Source organism: Culex pipiens, unplaced genomic scaffold, assembly GCF_016801865.2.
Source record: "Culex pipiens pallens isolate TS unplaced genomic scaffold, TS_CPP_V2 Cpp_Un0001, whole genome shotgun sequence".
Lineage (NCBI taxonomy): Eukaryota > Metazoa > Arthropoda > Insecta > Diptera > Culicidae > Culex > Culex pipiens.
In genome coordinates this window covers 294,231-317,607 of record NW_026292818.1, presented here as the reverse complement: position 1 = coordinate 317,607, position 23,377 = coordinate 294,231, and the positions used below count along the sequence as shown (strand labels likewise).

Here is a 23,377-nt window from a genome sequence, read left to right as displayed (position 1 = left end):
TGCGCCACATCCACACCTCTCTCTCCCTTTTTCTCTCTTCTATTCGATCATACTCTCTTCAGGTGGTTTTGTCTGGCTGGCTGACTGGCTTAGAGCTCAAGTCTCCTGTTGGCTTGTCTTGTCTGGCTTGTTGCCCATTCCCATTCATACTCCATAAACCTGAGCCCCGCTGGACAGACTCAGTTCGTTTGCGTGGCCACTCGACTCAAGACGCTCGCGACGCGTGGAAGACTGATTTTGATAAGTTTGTAGTAGTTTATTAATTTCGCTTTAAAACAAAATTCTCATAAAATCAAAATGGTGAAACGACAAAACTCTCGCTACACCAACGGCAACGGAACGGCCAACGGAAACGGTTACCAGCGCCAGGAACTGCCCCCGCGAGGACCAGGTATTTTCCATTCACTTCTTGATCTTGGTTGATTCGCTCGCCAGAGGTGCCAACGCACAACCTAGCTGTCTGTCTGGGCTGTGCTGTGCAGTGTTACGGTTACTCACGGTTGTTGTGTTACCAGCCAGTGCCGTGCTCTAATTGGCAACGTGTCACGGTTTGTGGAGGAGATTGATGCGAACCAGTTTTCGTTTTTTTATTAATTCGAAGGGTGCCTTTTACTTACAATTTTCCCAGCGATTGCAATCTGTGGCTTTTGCATTTAATTTCAATATTTGATGGAAATTTATGCGTTTTTGGGAACCCATTTTGAGCCTCCATCATTCATCATTATCGTCATCATCAGTCAATTTGAACTAATTCATGTTTCTCAAAAGTGAGAGGAAATTTCTCAAATTTCAAGTTGGAAATATTGCGTCCAATAATTTGTTTGTTAGGCTGGTTGGAAGCCAAGTTCTAAAGTCTGTGACAAGAGTAAAACGATGCAACTTGGCACAGAGTGGGATCTACACTTCTTCTAAACTTCTTATTATTTTTGAAGTGTGTATTTGGCAATCACTTATCATCTTACGGCTGACGGTGCGGAGTCTGCTGCAGTAAAAGAAGACCGGCTGATTTGCACCCAGCATCACTTTCAGTCGCAGCAGCGTGGACCAATTTGGCATCACGTTGGCAGTTTTTACGATTTGGAACAATGGTGAAAAGTGGTGACATAAGGGGGTACAATTTGGTTTATTTAATTTCATTTGTGGGTTTATTTTTGGGTTGAATTACACTTTCAATGCTCGAAATAAATTATTTCCTTTGTTGTGATTCAATGACATGTAACCAAAAGAATAATTAAGTTTCACTTAATTTATTTTATATTTCAATCAGAATCTGGTTAAAGACAAATTTGTTGATATTAAATAATGAGCAACATTGCCTAAAGCTTCAAAATGTATGTAATCAAATCTATTAACATATAAAACACAATAGCTTATAGGAACTTTACAAAAAACTCTAGAAATGTATATGTAATCTAATTTAAAAACTATTGTAAAAAAAACTTTAACTTCGTGCTTTTGACATAAAACAGTAATTTAAATAAATGCATTGATTCAAGTTTTGGAGATTTTCCATCATGAGTTAAAAATTACAAATAAGGATCTTTTAGTTTACATTGAATCCCTTTTTGTCGGTGTTTTCTAATCCAGCAATTTTACTTTTATTTATTATAGCAATAAGACGTAACTTTGACAAATTTTTAAATATCTGACAAAATTTAATTTATGCTTTGTATTTTTCATGTTTTTTTTTTCATAAGAATAAGCATGTGTTTCTAAAGAAAATATTTCAAGCATAACAATATGTGCTTCATATATTACTACAAATGTGCTACTGTCCATAAAATTATAAGGTATAGAGAAATTTATGTTTTTCTTCATTTTCATCCATAAATTCAAAATTCGTAACAAGCCTTTTTGCCACATTTAATTTCATCACAAATATGAACGTTTTAATTTTAAACAGTTTACAATTTGACTAGCTTTTTCACAGTAAATTTATAACTTTAGTAAAAAAAATTACATCTGATTTTTGGGAAAAAATAAATTTGCAAATTATAATTAACAAGCTATTCCCGGCAAACTTCGTCCTGCCTTTGCTGGTTTCCTGACGTTTCTTGCTTGTTTGCTAATTCAGCCTCCTGTGATCAAAATTTGATTTTACGCAGCTTTTCCCATACAATCTGCCGATCTTCCGGAATCGGTTTCAGAGTGGCCAAAGTTGTAACTTTTTAGCGTAAGAACCTTCCTTGGGCTTATACGAACCCAACGCAGCAAAGAGCGCTCCGATCCGACTTTCCGTTATCAACTGATGCGCGTTCGAACAAAACCGTCGAAATTTTTTATATATATAGATTATAATGAAAATCGCATTTCGATGAGTTTGAATGTATTTTATTCCATTATGTGTTAAAACTTTAACCTTGTCATAGTTAACTAAAAGATCCATAAATTAACCCTCTACAACCCAACCCCACCTTTAGGCGGGCTTCGATCTAAAAATTCGTAAAAAATCCATTTTTCAACCAATTTTAAATCTTTAAAAATCATTGAAAGGAAAATCACTTGAAATTTAAGAAAAAAATTTAGGGTTGAAAGTTTTACTTGTTCTGTGTGATAATGTTTTTAAATTTTTTTTTTTTAGGGTTCAGCTCGGGTTGTGTTTTTTTTTACTAACATTTTGTTTATGTTATGCATAAATAAGTATGCTATATATTTTTTCAATTCAAATGATAATGGTATCATTTTAAAGTAGCAAATGTGAAACACAAGCAAAAAAAATAATTAAAAAAGTGACTGTAAAAACATGAAAAAATGAGAAAAGGCACAAGATAATGACAGGAGGTCTTAGAATAAGCCAAATACTATCAGAAACCAACATAAATACAAATTAAAATACTAAAAATGAAACAAGAAAAACATAAAACAAGGGAAGTAACTTTTTTCTTTAAGGTTATAGAACAGGTTGAATATATACAATTTCTGCAAGATTATTTTTTCGCTGACAAAAAAGATGCTTAAAATGACATTCAATCAAAATTATCGAATGTAAATAGACTTCGAAGGGTAAAAGAACTAGTGTATTTACACCGAGTTTCAAAAAAGTGCTGTAGCTAATTTTCAAACCAGCAAATAGCAAATTTTATTGAGAGTTTTTACTATCCCAGTTTCTGTCAAAAAATTATGAAATGTGTAGGAATTTATGAAAATATGCTTTTATTACCAAGTCTAATGTCTTTTTAACTGCGGATTGAGTAGGGGAAAGTGGGGCAAGTGTAACAAGCTAAGGAAATGCTCGTTATAACCCATTAAAAACATTAAAAAATCTGTCGGATTTTTTAGAATCATCTTATTCCAGGTCTTGGCTGAGACTTTGATAGAACATGTTTTAAAAAAAATCTGTTTTTTAATGTAAAAAGTTGATTTTAAAATTTTTGATTTTTCGTACGTTCTACTCAACTAGTGGGGCAAGACGAACAACCCGTTGGGGCAAGAGGAACAATGCACGAAACAACATGCTAATTTACTAACAATTGAACTGTTATCACTTAGATACATCAGATTAGAATGTATTTGAAACGTTTCTTTCATTTTTAGATTAAAAATTAATATTTTACTAAAAATTTGACCGTTTTTACGAAAACAAAATATTACTTAGATGATAAATAGTAAATTTTCATTATATTCTTATATCGTGTATGGACAATTTTTTTAACAATTGTTTATCAGTTTTTAAGAACTTTTATGTATTTTTTTCACAATAAAATATGTTGCTGCAGCAATTCGTATTTTTTCCATACTAAAAATCCATATGGTACACTTGCCCCACCTAAACAAGATTTTTTAAAAGCTCTCTACAAAAATAACCAAAACATAAATCATACTTTATAATACATGCAAGTCATTGGTAGGGACACTACCGATCTAGGAAAAATAGCATTTTGATAAAATGAGCCTTAAAACGAACCCTACGCCTTATTTTGTACTTTCCAAATATTATAAGGAAACAAAGGCTTTGAAAAAAACTTCATTCAATCTTATGCCCCGTGGCGTTTACGTCGTTTTGGCGGTTATGTGGTAGTAGAATCAGCTAATTGCATTGCTAGCAACAATTCCTCATACTGGAAATAATCAAAATTGTAAAAATTACGGCCTTACGAGCGATTGTTCCTCTTGCCCCATATGGTCGTCTTGCCCACCTTCCCCTACTAAGATTGGCACCAAGCACCTTAATTTACTTGAAATTATAAAATTAACTGGCTTCAAAAAATTCTTCATCATTTGTTTTTAGTTGACGTCACCCACAGAGGACGTTCTTTATTTTTAATTATTTGAAAAAATTCTTAGAGACGAAAAAAATTAAAAATATTTAAAATGGCCTAGGTCGTTTATAATATTTTTCAATTTTTAATATGAAAAAAACAAGCACTCAAATGAATGATGAAAAATACTTATCTGCACTTTTATTTTAAAGTGATAAAAGGTAGTCCGTTTCGACTCTCGAGAATAGCTAAATTATTTAGTTCCTCAACAAAATTGCAAAAAAGAGGTAAAATAAGATTTTCCCAGTTTTTATTGCCAATAAAGAGCTGCCCTAAACGGCTCATTTCTGGCAACGTTCATTGTGTTGTTGTGTGACGACGCGTTGCGTAATTTTCTCTTTTCTGCCAAAAAGAGGAAAACCCATTTTACCGGTCACCGAAAGAAATTCGTATACCGGTTTATTTTCCCTTTGGCCGCACCAAATGACCCACAAATAGGACACACTGCACTGGCGACGACGTTACGCAATTGGTGCCGATATTTTGGAGCAAGTTTCGCCGGTAATGTCGTTGTTTTTATTTGCTGAACATTGCCAATGTTGCCAACGAGGGTTGGCCTCCTCAAAATTCTGTTCTGCACAAGTGATTAGTAGTTGTGGGCACGACGCTGCTTCCTTCTTATCAACCATGTTTGGCAGAGAAATAGATAAGCGCGTTGCTGACTCCAGTCGAAAAGTGAATGCACTTCACTTTCATCGCTGCCAACGACGCAGTAGTGTCAGTTTGAAGAAGTAGAAGAGTGTTGTGGCGCAAATGATAGCCTCCACGTGCTCTGCTTGAATGCGCTGCCACGATGACATAAACTGAAGGAGGAGAGAAATAATGAAAATTAAATCGACGGTCAAACATGTAACACAATATAAAAAGCGAAAAGCAGACATTACTCTTCTTCAGTTACTTCTTCGAGACGGTGCAGCTAACCCAATTTATCGCTGCTTCTTCTGCAGTTATATCTTGAAACGGTGGTGTTGCACCAAGCTAAACTGCGCCCATCCATCGTGTGCAACTGTTTTATTCGTAAAAATGCAAAGAAATTTTTTTTTTCTCCATCACTTCTTCCTCTTGTTTTCCTTTCGCCGAAATGTTCGCATTTGCAGTCGTCTCTACTCCGCACCTTTCTAATTCGTAGAGCACATAACCGTTTTACCGCTTCCCTTCATCATCAACGTTGAACGAATAACGCTCTTAGAGGGAGGCAAATTGGGATCGATTTTGGATTGTTGTTGTTGTTGCTCGTTCGCGGTGTGGTGGTGGCGTTGCGCGTTGGCAGATTCTGGCTGCCAACGTGGAACCCACTGCTACGAAGCAAGGACCTTGACAACAGTCGGCAGCGTTTGCCAAGTTGGTGATCCTGTTTTTGGTCATACTCGCTCTCAATCTTGCTACGTGAACCTGTTCTTGAGATTTTTACGATTTTCTCTCACTCTCTATCTCTCCACGCGCCGCAAATGCCACAGTCAATCATATGGTGGTGGTTGTCTTGTCGCGGCGGAAAGGTGGATTAGATGGTTGTCTCTCGGGTTTGTGAATTAATTTAGGTTAGCTTTGGTTTGGTTAGATAACTGGGGAAGAGAGTTGCAATCTGCTTTTTTTATGTTATTAAATTTAATAAGTTCAGTATTCACGTTGATACTTCAATTTATTTGTAACTTAGTTTTATTTAAAATGATTTTAAAGATAACTTATCCAATAGGCTGCCCAAAAATTAAGAATTATTATTAAAATTTTAATTCATATCTTTACAATTCTAAAGAAATAGAGATTGTGTTTAATATTGTTCACGATTACAGTTGTCTTGCATTCATAAGTTTTGCAAAGAATATACAAATTTTATTAAAAAAAAAAAAAAAGCTGGGAGCAGCAACAATTATTTACTGAAAAGGATTTTTTTTTTGAAATATTTTGTTTTAATCGCTTAGTAAAATGTATTTTCATGAATTCTTAGATACCCTAAATCGGTTGACATTGATAGCTAGGGTGAAATTGATTAGTCAATAATTTTGTTATTTTTTGCAAAATACGAATTCAATACAGAAGGAATGTTTTGAAACCAAACTGAGCTTAAAAGAGATTAAAGATTAAAAGATAACTTTTTTTTAAATGCTCTCAAAGTGTTATGTTTTTCTCAATGAAAATTAGTTCGAATCAGGAAACAGACAGTACCATTGGATTCTTTGGACAATTTGGCACAACATTTCTTTGGACAATTTGGCACAAAAAACAGTTATAATTAGTTTCAAGTTACAAGCTTAATTTTATGTTTAAGGGGTTTCATACATGTAAATCGTCAAAAATGTCGGAGGTTGGTATGAGCACACATCAGGGATGGAATAATCGCAAAAAAAATCAATTTCGCTTGCGAACTTTCTTCACCCGCGAATGAGAGAGGAGGCAAATCACGCAAAAGAAAATCGCTCCCGAACTTCTCCAAGAAAATCAATCTGCTGATGATTTTTTGTGAATTTCCTTGTTGGCACCATTTAAAAATATTTATTTCACTTTGTTTACACAAATGTGACAGGTCGTTTTTCGACGTGTGACGTTACACTTGCAAGTGTTGTAGTAAATAAGATGTTCCGCCGAATAATCAAGATGATGATTATTTTTAATTCTTTTAACCGATCTTTCGTGCGTGAGAGAGAAGAGCCATGCTCCCTTCGGATTTTTTCTCTTGATGAACGTCCAATGATTTTCTTTTGATGAAGATTATTCCTTCGCTGGCACACATTCAAACTTTTTTAAAAATCTTTTTGCAGGGCATTTAAATATACATTTTCATCTATTAACAAAATAAATATGAAGACATTTGGATGTACCATTGCCGAGATATAGCTATTTGAAGTTAGCAGTTTCAAAAAACGGGTGTCACGATATCTCAACACTGCACAGTGGTCCAGATCGCAAAATTAAGTGGAAAATGGATTTTTCGAAAAATGGTTAAGTTTTGGAGCTTTGGTGTCTTCAGAAGAGTTGTTGCAAATACAAAGGGGCAACTTTTGGTTTGGTTGAAAATTAGGGTGGTTCACGATTAGGGTGATTTTGGAAATCTAACTTTACAGGAATATTTTTGGGAATTTTTTTGTCTTCTAGAAAGTTGTTGGGCTTGCCATTTCAAGCAACTTTGTCGAAGACACCAAAATTTTATCTCGTAATCTACGCCTTCTATGACCAAATTTATAGAAAGCATCTGAGCAAACCTTCAAAAATCAGTTTTTTGAACGTGGCAATTCAGGGTTAAGTTTTAGAGAAAAGTGATGTTCTGAGCACTTTTAGAGCTCTAAAAAACGAACATTTTTATTTGTTGACATGCCAATTTGGACTTAAGGGTCAAAAGTTACAGCCATTTTAAGGTAAAAAAGATGCAAATTTAAAACTTAAATATCTCGAAATGGCGCAAGCCAAATTTTAAGCACTAGGTTGCATTTGAAAGAGGAGATCTAGCACTACAAACGCTGAAAAAATCTCAGAGGTGTTTTTCTTTAAACTCGAGATATCTTCATTTGAAAAAGTCTAATTTTCAAGGGAAAATCATATGGGACCACCCTAACGAAATTCGAAAAATGTCCAAATATATGTTTTTCCATGTAATTTTGCCCGCTGAATCCGAATCTGCCCTCAGAATTGAGCCAAAGTATCGAAAAATCGAGTTTTGGTCATTTTTTGGGTTTCCATGTAAAATTATCATTTATGACCAAATTATGACCAAAACTCGATTTTTCGATACTTTGGCTCAATTCTGAGGGCAGATTCGGATTCAGCGGGCAAAATTACATGGAAAAACATATATTTGGACATTTTTCGAATTTCGTTAGGGTGGTCCCATATGATTTTCCCTTGAAAATTAGACTTTTTCAAATGAAGATATCTCGAGTTTAAAGAAAAACACCCTGAGATTTTTTCAGCGTTTGTAGTGCTAGATCTCCTCTTTCAAATGCAACCTGGTGCTTAAAATTTGGCTTGCGCCTTTTCGAGATATTTAAGTTTTAAATTTGCATCTTTTTTACCTTAAAATGGCTGTAACTTTTGACCCTTAAGTCCAAATTGGCATGTCAACAAATAAAAATGTTCGTTTTTTAGAGCTCTAAAAGTGCTCAGAACATCACTTTTCTCTAAAACTTAACCCTGAATTGCCACGTTCAAAAAACTGATTTTTGAAGGTTTGCTCAGATGCTTTCTATAAATTTGGTCATAGAAGGCGTAGATTACGAGATAAAATTTTGGTGTCTTCGACAAAGTTGCTTGAAATGGCAAGCCCAACAACTTTCTAGAAGACAAAAAAAATCCCAAAAATATTCCTGTAAAGTTAGATTTCCAAAATCACCCTAATCGTGAACCACCCTAATTTTCAACCAAACCAAAAGTTGCCCCTTTCTATTTGCAACAACTCTTCTGAAGACACCAAAGCTCCAAAACTTAACCATTTTTCGAAAAATCCATTTTCCACTTAATTTTGCGATCTGGACCACTGTGCACTGCTTTGACCAAATCGGCTCAAAATTTTGGTGAAGACTCGTTAAACCGGTCCTGTGTGCATGACGAAGGCCGATTTTCAAAAACTTAATTTAAAAAAAAGATAAAAATATTTTTATGTTTTTCATATAAAAAATCGTCAGTTTTTGATTTTTGTATTAAAAAAAAGCAAACTTTTAAAATCGGGCTTCGTCATGCACTGCACACAGGATATGTCTTGGGAGTCTTCACCTCAAATTTCAGCCAATTTGGTCCATCCCATCTCGAGATATCGTGGCACCCGTAAATCAACTCGGTGTTTAGAGAAAAACGTTCACAAAGTTTGACAGTTCGCTTTGCGCATTGCAAATTTGTGAACTTAAATCGTCTCTTACTCAGTTCAGTCACGAAATATCTTCATGAAACTTTCAGGAGTGATTGAAAATCGTCTTTTTAGTGAATTTAGTGAATTTTCTGTAATATGAAATTTTGTGATTTTCTACATGTATGTAACCCCTTAAACAGATTATAGGCATTTTCAGTAGACCGAATGTGGAAGTTTGGAAGGTGTAAAATAAGAAAGTTAAATATTACCGTTTTAATGATGTTTTATTTCCTCAAATTAGACTGTATGTTAATTTACAATTTGATGGCCACGTGGTTTATGAACGAGCTCTTTAATGAAATACAGTTCCATCAAGATTCTGACAACACTCGATTTTGGCAACACCCAAATTAATTAAATATTTTTGGTCTCGTAATGCTACTCATAAATTAATTAGTTTCTACACAAGTATATAAATTTGTAATTCAAATAAAATCTTTTATCATAAATTAATTAATGTTTTTAAAGTTAATAAAAATCGTTTATTTCGTTTATAACGTGATTTAGGAATATTCCCTGAAACCACAGCTGTCATTATGAAAAGGTTTGTTTAGAAGTTTTCTTTTCTAATAAACACTTTTTGATATTTCCCGATTTTGGCCACATCACATTTTTGACAACATAAAAATCACGCCATGGTACCAAAAACGGGATGGCATTCGCATGGAGAAGGGGATTGAGGCGGGTATCAGACTGGATTTCGTCATGTTTAAATATGAACTTTTTTCATAAGGTCCTATAAACAAATGTAAACATTGAGTGTATCCCTTTCACACCTTTTGTCAATGTCCATTGGAATAAGCGGGATACACTTAATGTTTACATTTTTTTATGTTATTATAAATATTTTTCTGGGTTAGTAAGTTTTCACGATTTCGCGGACTGCGTGTGATTCGTGGTATATGGAAATTTTCATGAAATCCCGTGACAATTCCCTTAAATCAATGTTTTAAAAAATAACACAATTTCACACATATTTTGTCCATAAAGCCTTCTATTGTCAAATAGATAAGTTTTAAATTGAAAACCGTGATATAAACTATTTGAAGAATTGGAAGGCAAACAAATATTAAACTAAATTGTTACAACATTAACTAAGGAATTAATGCTATGAATACCTTAATGAAGTAAATAAGGATCAGTCAAATGAAAAAAAAAAAAATAATCGCAGTCATTAAGTTATTACCAAATATAATATCAATTTGATCTTAAAAATCAGACTTTTTAATCATATTTTAGATTTTATTTATTGATTTGTTTTATGATTTGGTGTGATAGTCCCCGTTAATATTGGAAATTTGAAAATTTTTCTTTTAAAATTTAAGACTTTTTTTCAGATTATATTTTTGCTTCTTGATTTGTAAATAAAACTTTTCAAAAAGGAGATGAAAACTTTTGAAAATATTTTTATTGGGCTAGTCAGGTGGTGAAAAAAATCATGTTCAGGCATTGACAAGACTGTTAAATATTGTTTTGATTTGGAATTCAATAAAATGTAAAATAGATAAATTAGCAGGAAATCTAAAAAAATTGGTTAGCTTTATAAATCGAATATGATTAAAAAAATGATATAGATTAGCTTGTTCATTCATTTTTTTCAAACCTATGTTCTGTATTCTTGTTGTTTTGCAAAGCCTATTATAAGGCGACTTGCATATTTAAATTGAGATATTTGCGTTAGTTTTATTCGGTATATAATTATGTTAAGAACTTTTTTAAGTGGTTAAAAAAAATAAAAAGTGTGTGACTGTGTTGACCAATTACAGCTATTCGTGGCATTTCGAGAATAATGACTAATATCAGCAGTCTTATTCGTAAGTTTGACAGGTAGCGATTAATCGATTTTCAACACTGCCAATAACGCATTTATGAAAAATAAATGGCAATGAAAACCAGTTGGTTATTTTTATCTACAGTTTTACCATTAAACAAACAGAATTTTACTGAGAGAACATCTCAAATGATCCACTATGCAAATATCACAACCAACAAACATAACCTAACAGCGGAACATTTCTTTCTCTTCTATTTCCAGTGGAATCGCTGATCTACTGGCGCGATGTCAAGAAGTCGGGCATCGTGTTCGGCGCCGGCCTCTCGGTCCTGATCGCCATGTCGCTGTTCTCGCTCATCAGCGTCTTCTCGTACGTCTCGCTGCTGGTCCTGTTCGGTACGGTGTCGTTCCGGATCTACAAAAATGTGCTGCAGGCAGTGCAAAAGACGGCCGAGGGCCACCCCTTCAAGTGAGTTTTTTTCTCTTATTTTTTTTTTTCGGAATTGGTTTTCATGGTTTGATACGCTTTAGGGAATATCTGGACTTTGATCTGACCCTGTCCCAGGAGAAGGTCCAGCAGCTGACCACGGTCGCGGTGGCGCACTTTAACGCCCTGCTGTCGGAGCTGCGCCGTCTGTTTCTGGTCGAGGATCTCGTCGATTCGATCAAGTTTGGCGTCGTCCTGTACTGCTTAACCTACGTCGGTGCCATCTTCAACGGAATGACGTGCGTCATCATTGGTGAGTTTGATTTGTCAGTCAACCAATTTCGGAGCAATTTTAAAATATTGTGTTTATTTTTTTAGCATTCATCGCACTCTTCACCTTGCCAAAGGTTTACGAAAACAACAAGCAGTCCATCGACGCCTACTTGGAGCTGGTCAGAAGCAAAATTTTGGAAATCACCGAAAAGTAAGGACTTCAAAGAAAAGCCAGGCCTACTTGGATTCAAATGCTAACAATTTTGTTGCTTTTTGTTTCTTTCAGAGTAAAAGCGGCTGTTCCTATCGGCAAGAAGGTCGAAGCTGACAAGGAGAAATAAGTTGATGTAGATTGTATTTCTGAAAGTTTTTCTTTTTAATTTCCTTATTTATTATTCGACTTGATGATTAAACTACCACAAACAAAAGAGATGTGAAGCAAAGACGAAATATCGATCATATTTTTTTTCCAAGAAAATTGTAATTAAAAACAATGTAACCGTTTTAATAGCAAGTACACAAAACAAAACCCCTATTGAACGATGGAATCCCACTTCGATTTCTAGTTGAGAAGCGCAGCAGATCGACAATGCAAAAAGAAAAAAAAAAACAGAAGAATAAATGGATAATGATATTAAAACAAAACACTCAACATAATGTTCTATTTCCGTTGCCTTTGATTTTATCCTCGTGATTATTGAATGGATCAAAACAAAACAATACACAACACAAACACACAGCAAACAAAAACATGCGTAGTAAAAATAGTTGTAATAATTCAAAACAACAAAAAACTCTTTGCATAGATGAGATTAAAACACTCACACATAAAACGAACCACTGAAAAGAAACAGAAAGAGAGAAGAAAAAAACAAACTTCAACAAAAAATCCTTTCAGAATCTTCGTTTTGTCTGATAAAACTAGAAAAAGAAATCACCCACATCAGTCGAAATCAACCATTTTCACCCCAAAATCACCCAAACTCACTCACGAAACTAAGTTTGTACGTTATTAAATGAAAATAAAACAAGTCTTAAGTATTACTGGAGAAAACAAAACAAAACCAAAAAAAAAAAAGTACTACAAAAACAGTAGAGATTACATTTTTCAATCTCATCGAATAGGTCGGATTTTAATTGTGTAATTCGCTTTTTAATTGCCTTTTTCTCCGTCTCGTGCGAATGTTGTTGTCTTTTTTCTTTTTTAAAACACATTTTATTTTTCCCTAATTTGCGTGTGTTGTTTTTCTCGCCGTGCACCGAACCGAATTTGTCGTCTCAATCCTAGCAGGCCGGATTGGCGTTTGGATTCGCAATTATTTTATGCTTTTTTGTTGCCGCGCTGTTGCCAGCGCGCGCACTCTCGACAGCAACGTGTAAACCGAAACCGCTTTTTGAAGGGCATCTGTGTAAAGTTGATAAATTTAATAAAAAGAAAGTAACAGAACAAACAAATCGCTCTATATTCATATTATATATTGTATTCGTAAGAGTGTTAGGCTTGTTTTGCAAGAAAAAAAAAGCGTGTGCGCGTCACCGAATCTCCTAAGCTAATTATTCTGTTGAACATTGTGCATTATTTAAGCCAATAAGAAAACATAAAGATTAAAAAAAACAAAACAAAAAAAGTCCTATCGAAGCTCTTTTTCGTTACTCGTTATCGTAAGCCGTTTGTTTTAGCCTTATTGATTGAGCGAAGAGACATTTTTCGATTCACCTTTTTCTAGAAGTAATTTGGAGAAACAGAAACAGAAAAAAATCCATTGTAGAGAAAGGAGAGAGAGAATACATCATCAGCATACCAGCAGAGCACATACACGAAGAAGAAGAAAAATAAAAGATTGCTTGATACAAACAAAAAACTTTATAATTATTACGATTCATTATTGATGCAAATAAATGAAAACAAAAAAATCAAACCAAGACAAAAGTGCGAACGCAAGACAAAAAAACAACCACAACAAATTGTCATCAATGCAATGAACTTGAACTTGAAATAATAAAGTGGAATGATAACAACAAAACAGAAAATGAAAAATGACTGTTTTAATTTTTTTTCCGAAACATTAGAAACGAAGAAACAAATTGGTAATTTGAACAAACCAGAGTTGCAAACGGTTTTGTGAAATATTTATAAAGCATACTTTCAGGCTGACGAGGCGAAATGGGGTTTCATTTTCTGCTCGTTTCTCGCCGCTCGCTCTCTTCGAGAGAACGGTTTGAAAAGAAATGAGCAAAAGAGAATACTCTATAATGGTGTGTATGTTTCAGCACATTCACTTTACACTGCAAATTAATGCCACTGTAGTTCTGTGATTTAATAAATCCCGCAGTACTTTTTTGATTATTTCAAATATCTGAACAAAAAAGTTAGGCATATTTTGCATATTTTCCGCTTAATTTTTTTTCGTTTAATTCTATTACATATTATATCATATATCCTCATTAAATTAAACGTGATGATTTTAAAATTTGATAATAAAAGCATTTAGACTAAATTTGAAGATTTCGCTAAAGGAGTAATTCTATGTGATTTCAGCCTCCGGTTATTCGAAAAAAAAATCTTGATATTTAAAAAAATCTGAAATCGAATTTGAAACCTAAAAGAACTCTTGAGAATTTTTGATGAAGTGCACCGTTTCTGAGTTACAGCCGCCTAAATTTTTTTTTTCAAGAAAAACTTCAAGTTTCGGCTCAAAACATAATGTCCTGTTTGCTCATCCCTGAATATTTTTTTCAAAGGATCAGGAAATTTCACATAAAAATAACTCTTGGGAAAATTAAGTCCAATCCTAGTTTTTTCACAAAAAAGTGCTTAGGTTTGAAAATTAAAAAAAATCATTAAAAAAAGATTACCAAAAAACTTTGTTGCTTCAATGTCGATTTTTTTAAAAACATCTTTTTCCATAATGTATAACTTAGTCAAATAATTTTTGCCCTTGCTGAGCCTTAACTTAAAACATCCAAAAATTTTAAAAATTAAAAAAAGCGTTATTTACTCATTAGCAATAAAGACGACTTCTTTCTACAAACAGTTAATTAAAAAATCTGCAAAAAAATGCAGTCAATCAATGTTTGTACAAAGTCCTCACTAATACTATCAACTCAATCAAAAAAATAATTTCTTCGAGAGGTACAGATTTTTGAATATTTCCATGCCATTTGTGTATGGACGGCTCTCAAATTTGTATGGAGAACTGTATGAACGAACCGGAGACAACATGTGGGAAGGTACCCACAAAGTTTCAGGTAAAAATAAAAATGCAAAAAAATCAAGAAAATTGATGTTTACGTAAAGAATTGGTAGAAGGAGGATTTTTTTTATATTTTACTAGATTGTTGATTGACACGGCGTGGCTGGAGCAAAATATTATTAACCCAGATACTCCATCGGAGATTTTTACGTAGAAAATTTTGTTTTACACAATCGGAATCTGTAAAAATCAAAATAAAAAATCGCGTTTTTTAAATTATGTGTTTTTTTTTAATTTTTGGTACTGATTTTCAACTGACATAGCCTTGTAGGTGAATCGATCATTCAAAAATAATTGTTTTAACAGATTCTTAGAATTTTTTTTTTAAATTTAATTTAAAAACCCTTTTTTAATTTTGTAAATCCGTTTTGGACAAAATATATTCATATTTTACCCCAACCATATTTAGGCTGATTTTTTATTCCATGGTCCCATAGTCAAACGTAGTTCGTAGCCAGTGTTGCGATCCTCACGTACTCACGCGCTCGTGAGCGCTCATTTTTCGCTCATTCGTGAGGAGGAGCGCTGCGCGAGCTAGCTCACGTTTTCCCGCGCTCACGTTTGCTCCGATTTTTTCAGCTCGCGTTTGCCCCACGCTCGCGCTCGCGCTCATATTGGAGACTTACAGTCAGAGTTGAAAATTTAAATATTTTCGAATTAATCGGGCTTACCTTAAAAATAGTTAAGGTGAGCAGAGACAATTTCTGCAGATTTAGGCAGTGGTAAGTTCGATTCAATTTCATGTGCTTGGTTGATTGAAATATAACATAAACTGTTTTATGTAACTAAACCGTTTGTTTACTACCTTTCCAGCGTGCGGGTCAGAATGAGCAGCCATTAAAAAAAGTCATTCCGTTTAATAAATCGTTCAGTGCTTGGAAACGACTGATCATTTTTATAAAGTTAACCTTTCTCTTTCTCATTTTAGAAAATGAGGTAAAATTGTTGAAACAGTTCTCTTTTTTACATTAAAGCCTCCAAATCGCTAGTGTTTGAAATCAATTTGAAATAACCCATTTGAATGAAATAATATTAATTGTCATTATTTTGTTTTATCACATAAAGGGTGGCTCCTCTTCCCCCAAGTTAATTATATTTAACACTTCCGCTACCAGGCCCCTGAAAATGTTCATTTATAGATTCAATAAATGATTTTTTTGAATATGGACATTCTTAACTTTTTAACTTTTTTTCTGTACAGTCAGCAGAATATATTTTGAGCAAAATTTCCAAGGAAATTCCAGCCAATGGTATAAATAATATACTTTCTTTGTTTAGATTGATATTTTTAGGCGATTGAGAACAAAATTGTTAACCGTTTTTGCTTACGTTTCGGCCTACTTTTCTCCTTTCGGCCATCATCAGAATCTTAAAACCCTTCTTCCAGCTGCTACTCCTCCTGCTCGTTTAAAAATTATGTTCTTATTCGCCGAAAAATATCAATCTAAACAAAGAACGTAAAAATACTCGGCGATCAAAAATTGAAAAATAATATAAATGGTATGTCATCTTCTAAAGCAACCGTGCGCACTCACTACGTACACGTGGTAGGATTTTTTAGTGGCAGGAAATTCACCAAAATTCAATTCTGTCGATTTCATATCTAGACGAAAAAAAAAGGTGGGCCAAACTAGAAGCATTCTAATAGGTAGAACATGAGTTACAATACTCTTCGCTTCGCGTCATTCATTCTAAAAAATACCCACGTACAATAACGCATGTAAACACACTTTTATCTTACTACCTAAATTTGCAAAAGCAGGCAATTTCGCTTCAAATCTTATGCAGTACAACGCTAGCATTCGCGTAAGATAGTGTTCAAAATGTCTCAAACCTCCAAGGATATCGTTGCGTCGTGTGGAATTTGCCGTCAACCGGCAAATCCGGTTACGGATAAAACCGTTACCTGCAGCGGAAGACCGGGCTGTGGCAGGTGCTTCCATTCGTTCTGTGCCGATCTGAACCCTAACCGTGTGGGCCGCGTTGGCTTCGGATGACGGGTTGAGGTGGTTCTGTGCCGATTGTCGTAGGCATGTGGAAACTCCCAAGCAGGAGTCGGCTGAAGTTACTTTGAAGGACATTTTGGTGCGGATTGATCGGTTGGAGGCGAAGGTAGATTCAAGGTGCGCCAAGTGCCACGATCAGCTGAAATCGGAGACGAGCGAAAAAAGAGATGTGGCTCAAGCGCTGGAGAGTAGCTATTCATGGAATTCAGTGTTAAGCCATCCGTCAGTTATACCTCCGTCAACTGAGAAATTTGAAAAAGATGAATGTAAACAGTGGATGGCATTACCAGATGAACTCTCGCAGAAGGTCTTCCAGAATTTGAGCGTGTATCAACTGTTCCAAGTTCGTTTGACGTGCCGTCACTGGAATCAAATCGTTAGAACAAACGACTCAATCATGGATAAGATGATACTTCATTTTCCTCCCGAAACCATTTTATGCAGTGACAGTGAAGAGTTTGGTGCACTGAAGTCAACGCATTACAACCGAATTGTCCTTGATAGAGTAACTTTAGTTGAACCGAGTTCTTGGTGGCCGATTTGTTGTGAAAATCTTCACACGCTAACTGTAATTAACTGCAATGTGCTTTTGGAGGAGCTGCTTAGAATGCTGGAGCTATCGAAAAATCTTAAAGATTTAACTGTTGATTTTGGTGATCTTAAAAATGTGCCTGAGATTAAATTTCAGTTAAAATCGTTGGAAAAACTAAACATTTGTGGCGCCGCTCATCCTGAAGTGTTAAAGACACTAATGGATATGTGTCCGAAAATAATGACACTAAAACTACCTTACATTGGAAATACAGGCAAAAGTAGCTTAGATAAAGAAGTGTTTGAATTATGCATACAATTCATTCTATCTGTCAAAAATACATTGCAAGATCTCACAGTGCAAGGAGGCCAGGAAGATTTTTGGAGAAGCATCATTTCTACTATCAAAAATATTCCGCTGAAGCGCTTAACTAGCCCGTTGCCTACAATAAAAGCATATAAGGACCAAAACACCCTCAATGAACTCAATGAGTTAAATATCGAAGCACTATGTGTGACTAACAGCCTTTTCTCAGTAAGTTGCATCTTCTAATAAAAAAGATTTTCTAGTAATATATTTTTTTTTATTTTTTAGTTTGTGATAAACCCATTTGGAAAAAAGCTTCAAATGCTTAAAGAACTAGAAGTTGAAATAGACCCGCGTTCGATTATACATTTTGATAATCTTCAAGAGCTGCAACATTTAAAGGTAAAGGGAGACTTTGACCATCCACGATCACTTTCCAAATTAAAAAGTATCAAATTAATAAATTATACGCTCTATGAAAATTTGTTCGAGGGCCACCCAAACCTCAACAGTATAATACTGCGTGCATCCAAGATATATAGTTTAACGGATTTCTTCACTCAATGCGCAACGCTGAAGACTCTTCATAGTATAGAATTAAGCAATGTTTCAGAAGAAAATAAAAGCACCTGTTTCTTTAAACATTTCCCCCACTTGAAATGTTTAAAGCTATCAGCATGCAAAATGTCGACAAATTTCCTTAAAACAACGTTCACTCTTTGCCCAAACTTGGAGGAAGTTAGTTTGGTGCACATGGAGAATGTCAACGATGAGGTGCTTTTGAAACTTTTCCAAAAATCTGGCCCATCTTTGAAATTCTTCATAACGTCATGTTTGACGGCAGTTTCAGTTCGGAACATTGCCAAGTATTGTGATAAGATAGAAAAAATCACACTTTATGGTGAAGTACCGGTTGAAGTTATTAAAAAACTAAAATTTCACAGAAATGTTCAAATTATACACAGAAAAAAATAATTCTGAATGTTACATCATTAATGATGTAACACTTCTGCACGTTATTAATAATTTAAAATAAAACGCGATTTTATGTAAATTTGCAACAAATCATACGTAAAAACACGAGTTTACATGTGATTCATAATTTCCGTTTCGAGGTAATTTATACCTTTTTTCTGTGTACACTAAACATAATAAACAAATAAATCCATGAAATCTTTTCAATGTAATTATTATAATCAACAATTAATGTTTATTTATATACTATGCATATTAGAATTTGTTCACATAAACAAAAATGCTGAAATTTGTATGACCCAAATGTCACCCCTGATGACGGTAACAAATAATGTATTGTGTTTCGGAGATCCTTTTATCTACAGTGGAATAAATTTAAAAAAATAATCGAATCCAGTATAATTAGATATAATAAGTTTGCTAAACTAATTTTTAAACCTCAACAAAAGCAGAGATGTCAAATTTATGAATTCTTCGAAATCTTACATTTAGTTTTTTTTTAAATTGATTGATAATAAAGAATCATATTGAATTTAAATGTTGTCTTTATCCCAATGAAATCTAAAGAAATCCCTGAATCCACTTTTTGAATTTTACTCTGCATCGAAAATGAAGTCGAAGGGATTCGACACACATGATTATTAACATTCTCCTAATTTTTCTAGCCAAAAACATGAACCAGACAAATTATAGCAAGTAGGGGAAATGAACCCATTTTAAGCCTAATAAGCGGTCGTGTTTGAATGATGCTGGATAATCTGGAGTGTTTCTTGAAATTTACTAAAACCAAGTACACCAACGAGTAGAGCAACTTTTTGTGAACATTTCTGTTTATTTTCACTTTTACTAAAAGTTATTCTATTCCTTTTACAAGCATTTAAAAAAATATTTCCCAAATGTATTGTAATCAGTCGAGAATGCATTGGGCCACGCCAATTTTCCTATTTTCTGCTTAGTTTTTTTTTCTTCCAGCGCTCTTTTGGGTCTGCTTAGTGCTGACAACATTGATGAAATTTTAAGCGAACACTCACGAAAAGTAGCATTTATGGAGAAAATTTCCTGGCATCACTGGCTCACTCCAACGGGGGCTGCTGGTGGTGTTGGTGGCCACCCTTTGTTCTTTATTTGCCTTCGCTTCTCGCTCGGGTTTCTTCAGCCTTCGATTGGAATGGGTCGTCAAAATTCAAACGTCAAAAGACTGGCCGCGTTTGTTTTTTTGATAATGCTTGCTAATCATTTACATGTTTTGGGATTTTTTTTCAATTGTGTGACTAACTAATGTGCAAAAGAACATGTTGCCAGTAGTTGGAAGCAATTTTATATCTTAAGCGCTTTGAAAACGTTTGATCTTGCGTTTGGATGTGTGTGCAACCAAAATGATGAGAAATGGTCTCGCAAAATAGAAATTATGATCAAAAATGCATTCAATTTGATCTTTTTGGCCAGTAAATGGTATAAATTTGCGTGCTTACTCGAGGCGGTGCTGTTGCTTGTAAGTTTTGTAGCCTAAATAGATTTTTTGGAGCTTTAATCGAGCATCAAACTCTCCATATGACAAAGCAGGCCCGTAGCCTGGGGGGTGGGCTTCGGGCTGAAGACCCCCCCCCCCCCCGAAATTTTTGGAAGACATATGGGAGAGAGGGAATAAGAAGAAAAGAAGAAGAAAATTTTTGCTTCCAGCCCCTCCCCCCCCTCCCCCCCCAAAAAAATATTTTTTAGTGATATATATTTGTGGGTTAAGTAAAGAGTGCCAACATTTGAGGTAGTTGTCTGCAGTGAATGACGGACGAATAGTTTGTGGCCAAGCTATGTTTAAAAACTTTTTTTAGGTATCCCCTCAGATTTGTTTTAAACATTTTTTGCAAAAAATAATAGTATGCAATCGTTCGGTCTTTTTCAAACGATATTTTAGTAAGTTTCTCCTTTTTCGAAATTTTAGATTTTTTTCCATTATTTTTTGTTTCAAATATGTGAATAGTGCCTATTTCTTTTGTTTCCTATTTTGAACATTGTTTTTCCAACCTTTCGTTGCTTATATTTATATATTTCTCATGTTTATGTGTAAAATGTTTTTAAAATTAAGGAATCATGTGTTTTACTAAAAAAAATCGTGGCCTGTAACCTCAGCAATGAAATGGAAAAGGTTGGATATTCCCCTAATTAAATAAAATAAAGTAGTACACTTTATCAAAGTACCACAAGTTCTTATTGATGACAATTTTATTTAAATTGGAAATCTTTATAAATGTATTTTTGACAGTTTAAGAAAAGTACATAGCAATGCCAAAAAAATCGACTGTCAAACACTATTGATCAAAAGTTTGCTCTTTAAGTAAAACAAATTCACATTTACAATCATATCACAAAGTAATTATAATTTATTGAAATTTTCAAGAGATCAATTTCAAAAACTGATTTTTTGATGAAAAATCAATCTATTTCTGAATTTTCATCAAAGTTTATCTTGTAAACTGAAAACAAAGATTTATTTCTTGATTTTAAAATGGAACATTACACGCATTCTTGGTGATTTTTATGCTTTTGATTTTTCGTTCTATAATTCAGTGTTGGTATTATCGCGATCTCGCGAGAAAATTTTCTCTCTCTCGAGTTCTCGCCGCGAGTCTCAAGCTGCCGAGAGAAACTCACCGATTGCCCGTGCTCTCCTCCGCTCGCGAACGGGCTTTTTCGCGAGCCAGAATTGCTCGTTCGCGAGAAGTTGAACGTGTTAGAAACGAACAAAAAACAACACAGCGATTGAAGTTACACCTCTATACCATCGCCTGGTTCGTATTCATAAGCCTGATAAACAAATTTCTAGCTTGGGACGAACGTCTAGCACGAGGCGCTCGCGAGCGCTCGCGGCGAGAGCGAGAACGCGAACGAAAATGCGAGCGCGAGCGAGAAGAGAGAACTACTACAAGTTTTCTCCCTCGTTCGCGAGCGAGAAATGCTTTCCTTCTTCTCGCTCGAATTCCAACAATGCTATAATTCGATACCTCTCACTCTCGACGGTCCCTTCAATATTCGACGACGAGAGAATCCACTGTACAGTCCAGACTCGACTATCCGATGGCCTTGGCAAAATTTCACTTCGGATTATCGAATCAAGAAAAAAAAATGTGTTGTCTTTTTTTTATTGTTGAGCTTAAGTACTACTAACTACTTTGAAGTTATTCTAAAAAAAATTCAAGATAGCGGCCAAAATGGCGGTTTTGATATACAGTCGACTCTCTGGCTGTCAATCTTCTCGATATCAATAATTCTCCATCTATCGATGAATTCTTCAGTCCCTTCAATCTGCATACTTCAATTATCTTCATTCCTCGATATTTTCTCTTGCTTGAAGGATCTCTTCCTCGACGGTCCCTTGGATTCTATTTGCTTTAAACATCTATTCCGGTTGTCAATAATTTCACTTTCTCATGGCTTGCATAGACATTTTTCTTTGAGTAACGAAGCTTTGAAGGGTGTTTGACATTTGTTTGTTTTTGTTTGCTGGACGTTGCCATGATTCTCTCCCATAGCTGGGTATCAAGAAAAAAATATTTTCAATCGAGTCTTCATTTTGCATCGTTCTGTAAACTGATGATTCTCTTCCTCGACGGTCCCTTGGATATTGACAAGTCGAGAGTATTGAGAGTCGAGAGTCGACTGTATTGAAAAAATACATTTTCTTATTTAATAGGCAGTCAACAATTCAAATTTGCCTAAAATGGGGTCAAAGAACTCGAATTTGAAGCTAAAAGTAAGAAAATAAAAAAAATCGAAAAAAATCGGTTCGTGATTCGATACAAACCTTCGGATAATCGAACTTCGGATAATGTAGTCTGGACTGTGATCAAAATGATTGCATGTCTCCCATTTTTATAAAAGTTACTTGTTCGATGTTTCTTGATAGAAAATTGTTAGTTTTAAGGTAAAAAATACAAACCAAAATAAAAAAAATTAAAATTGCAAAAACCATTTTCGTTTTTTCAGGAGAGTTGCTTATACTAGCTTTGATGAGCAGCCTCGCCCCTGACTAAATATTTTTGATAAAAAGTGCATACTTTACGTTCATGCTTCCCCTCGAATTAAACATGGCGGTTGAATAGTTCACGACTTATGAATCATGTTATCTACACTGTGCTTAAAACGTAAAATAAATAAATCACAAATCGCATATTCTGTAGCAACATTTGAAAAGGGCGCATAAGCATTTTGACAGCTGCAACTATTTTGCAATTTCCCAGGCAATAGGTAACTATTTTACAAAACCTATTCTGTTAAACGGTAGCTGGGAAGGCCAGCTCTTGTTTCAAACATTGAATTTTGAGAAAAAGTTACCTGTAGCTTGAGAAATAGCAAAATAGTTCAAACTGTCAAAATGCTTATCCGCCCTTTTCTCGTGTTGCTCCAGATATCATGCGTCTCCATTGTATGCGTTTGATATAGTTTGCTTTAATGGAGACGCATGGTATTTGATAAGTTAATTTTAGAAATTGGTAATAATATGAGGTAATGAAGTAAAGCAACCTAATGGAGATGTAATGTAAATGAAATGACAAATAAACAAGAAAATATTGAAACATTTCCTTATCTCCCCCTCGCAATAATTTCGCCTCGCGAACATTTCACCGCATAAATCTCATTCGCTCCGAACTCTCGCTAACCGTGCATTCGCCGGCGACAGCAAGCGGACTCCCGTCAAAAGCCGAATCCCACCATCCATCCATCTGAGCTTGAAGGCAGAGA

General features: G+C 34.7%; 2 protein-coding genes across 6 annotated transcripts in view; both read left to right on the top strand.

Annotated features, from left to right (window-relative positions):
• LOC120417410 (reticulon-1-A-like) overlaps window positions 1-13,430 on the top strand; it is a 32,686-nt gene extending 19,256 nt beyond the window's left edge. For 4 of the 5 annotated variants that reach the window (XM_039579456.2, XM_039579464.2, XM_039579471.2 and 1 more), the window contains 4 exons: window positions 11,129-11,336; window positions 11,399-11,607; window positions 11,673-11,778; window positions 11,854-13,430. In XM_039579456.2, the coding sequence (XP_039435390.1) occupies window positions 11,129-11,336; window positions 11,399-11,607; window positions 11,673-11,778; window positions 11,854-11,908 (578 nt within the window). In that variant the 3' untranslated portion in view covers window positions 11,909-13,430. Of the gene's footprint in view, window positions 1-190; window positions 392-11,128; window positions 11,337-11,398; window positions 11,608-11,672; window positions 11,779-11,853 lie in introns of those variants that run through there. The other variant, XM_039579475.2, reaches the window with a different exon arrangement.
• Window positions 13,431-16,564: 3,134 nt separating this feature from the next.
• Window positions 16,565-19,083, top strand: LOC120417940 (uncharacterized). The gene is made up of 2 exons (XM_039580177.2): window positions 16,565-17,893; window positions 17,954-19,083. Exons 1-2 carry the CDS (start codon window positions 17,105-17,107, stop codon window positions 18,638-18,640), a joined length of 1,476 nt encoding a protein of 491 aa, XP_039436111.1. The 5' UTR covers window positions 16,565-17,104; the 3' UTR covers window positions 18,641-19,083.
• The last annotated feature ends 4,294 nt before the right edge of the window (window positions 19,084-23,377 follow it).

Bases quoted from the DNA above. Each gene is read 5' to 3' on its own strand.
- LOC120417940 (XM_039580177.2), top strand. From the start codon at position 17,105: ATGGCATTACCAGATGAACTCTCGCAGAAGGTCTTCCAGAATTTGAGC. The intron at 17,894-17,953 runs GTAAGTTGCATC...TTTATTTTTTAG, and splicing joins TGACTAACAGCCTTTTCTCA to TTTGTGATAAACCCATTTGG.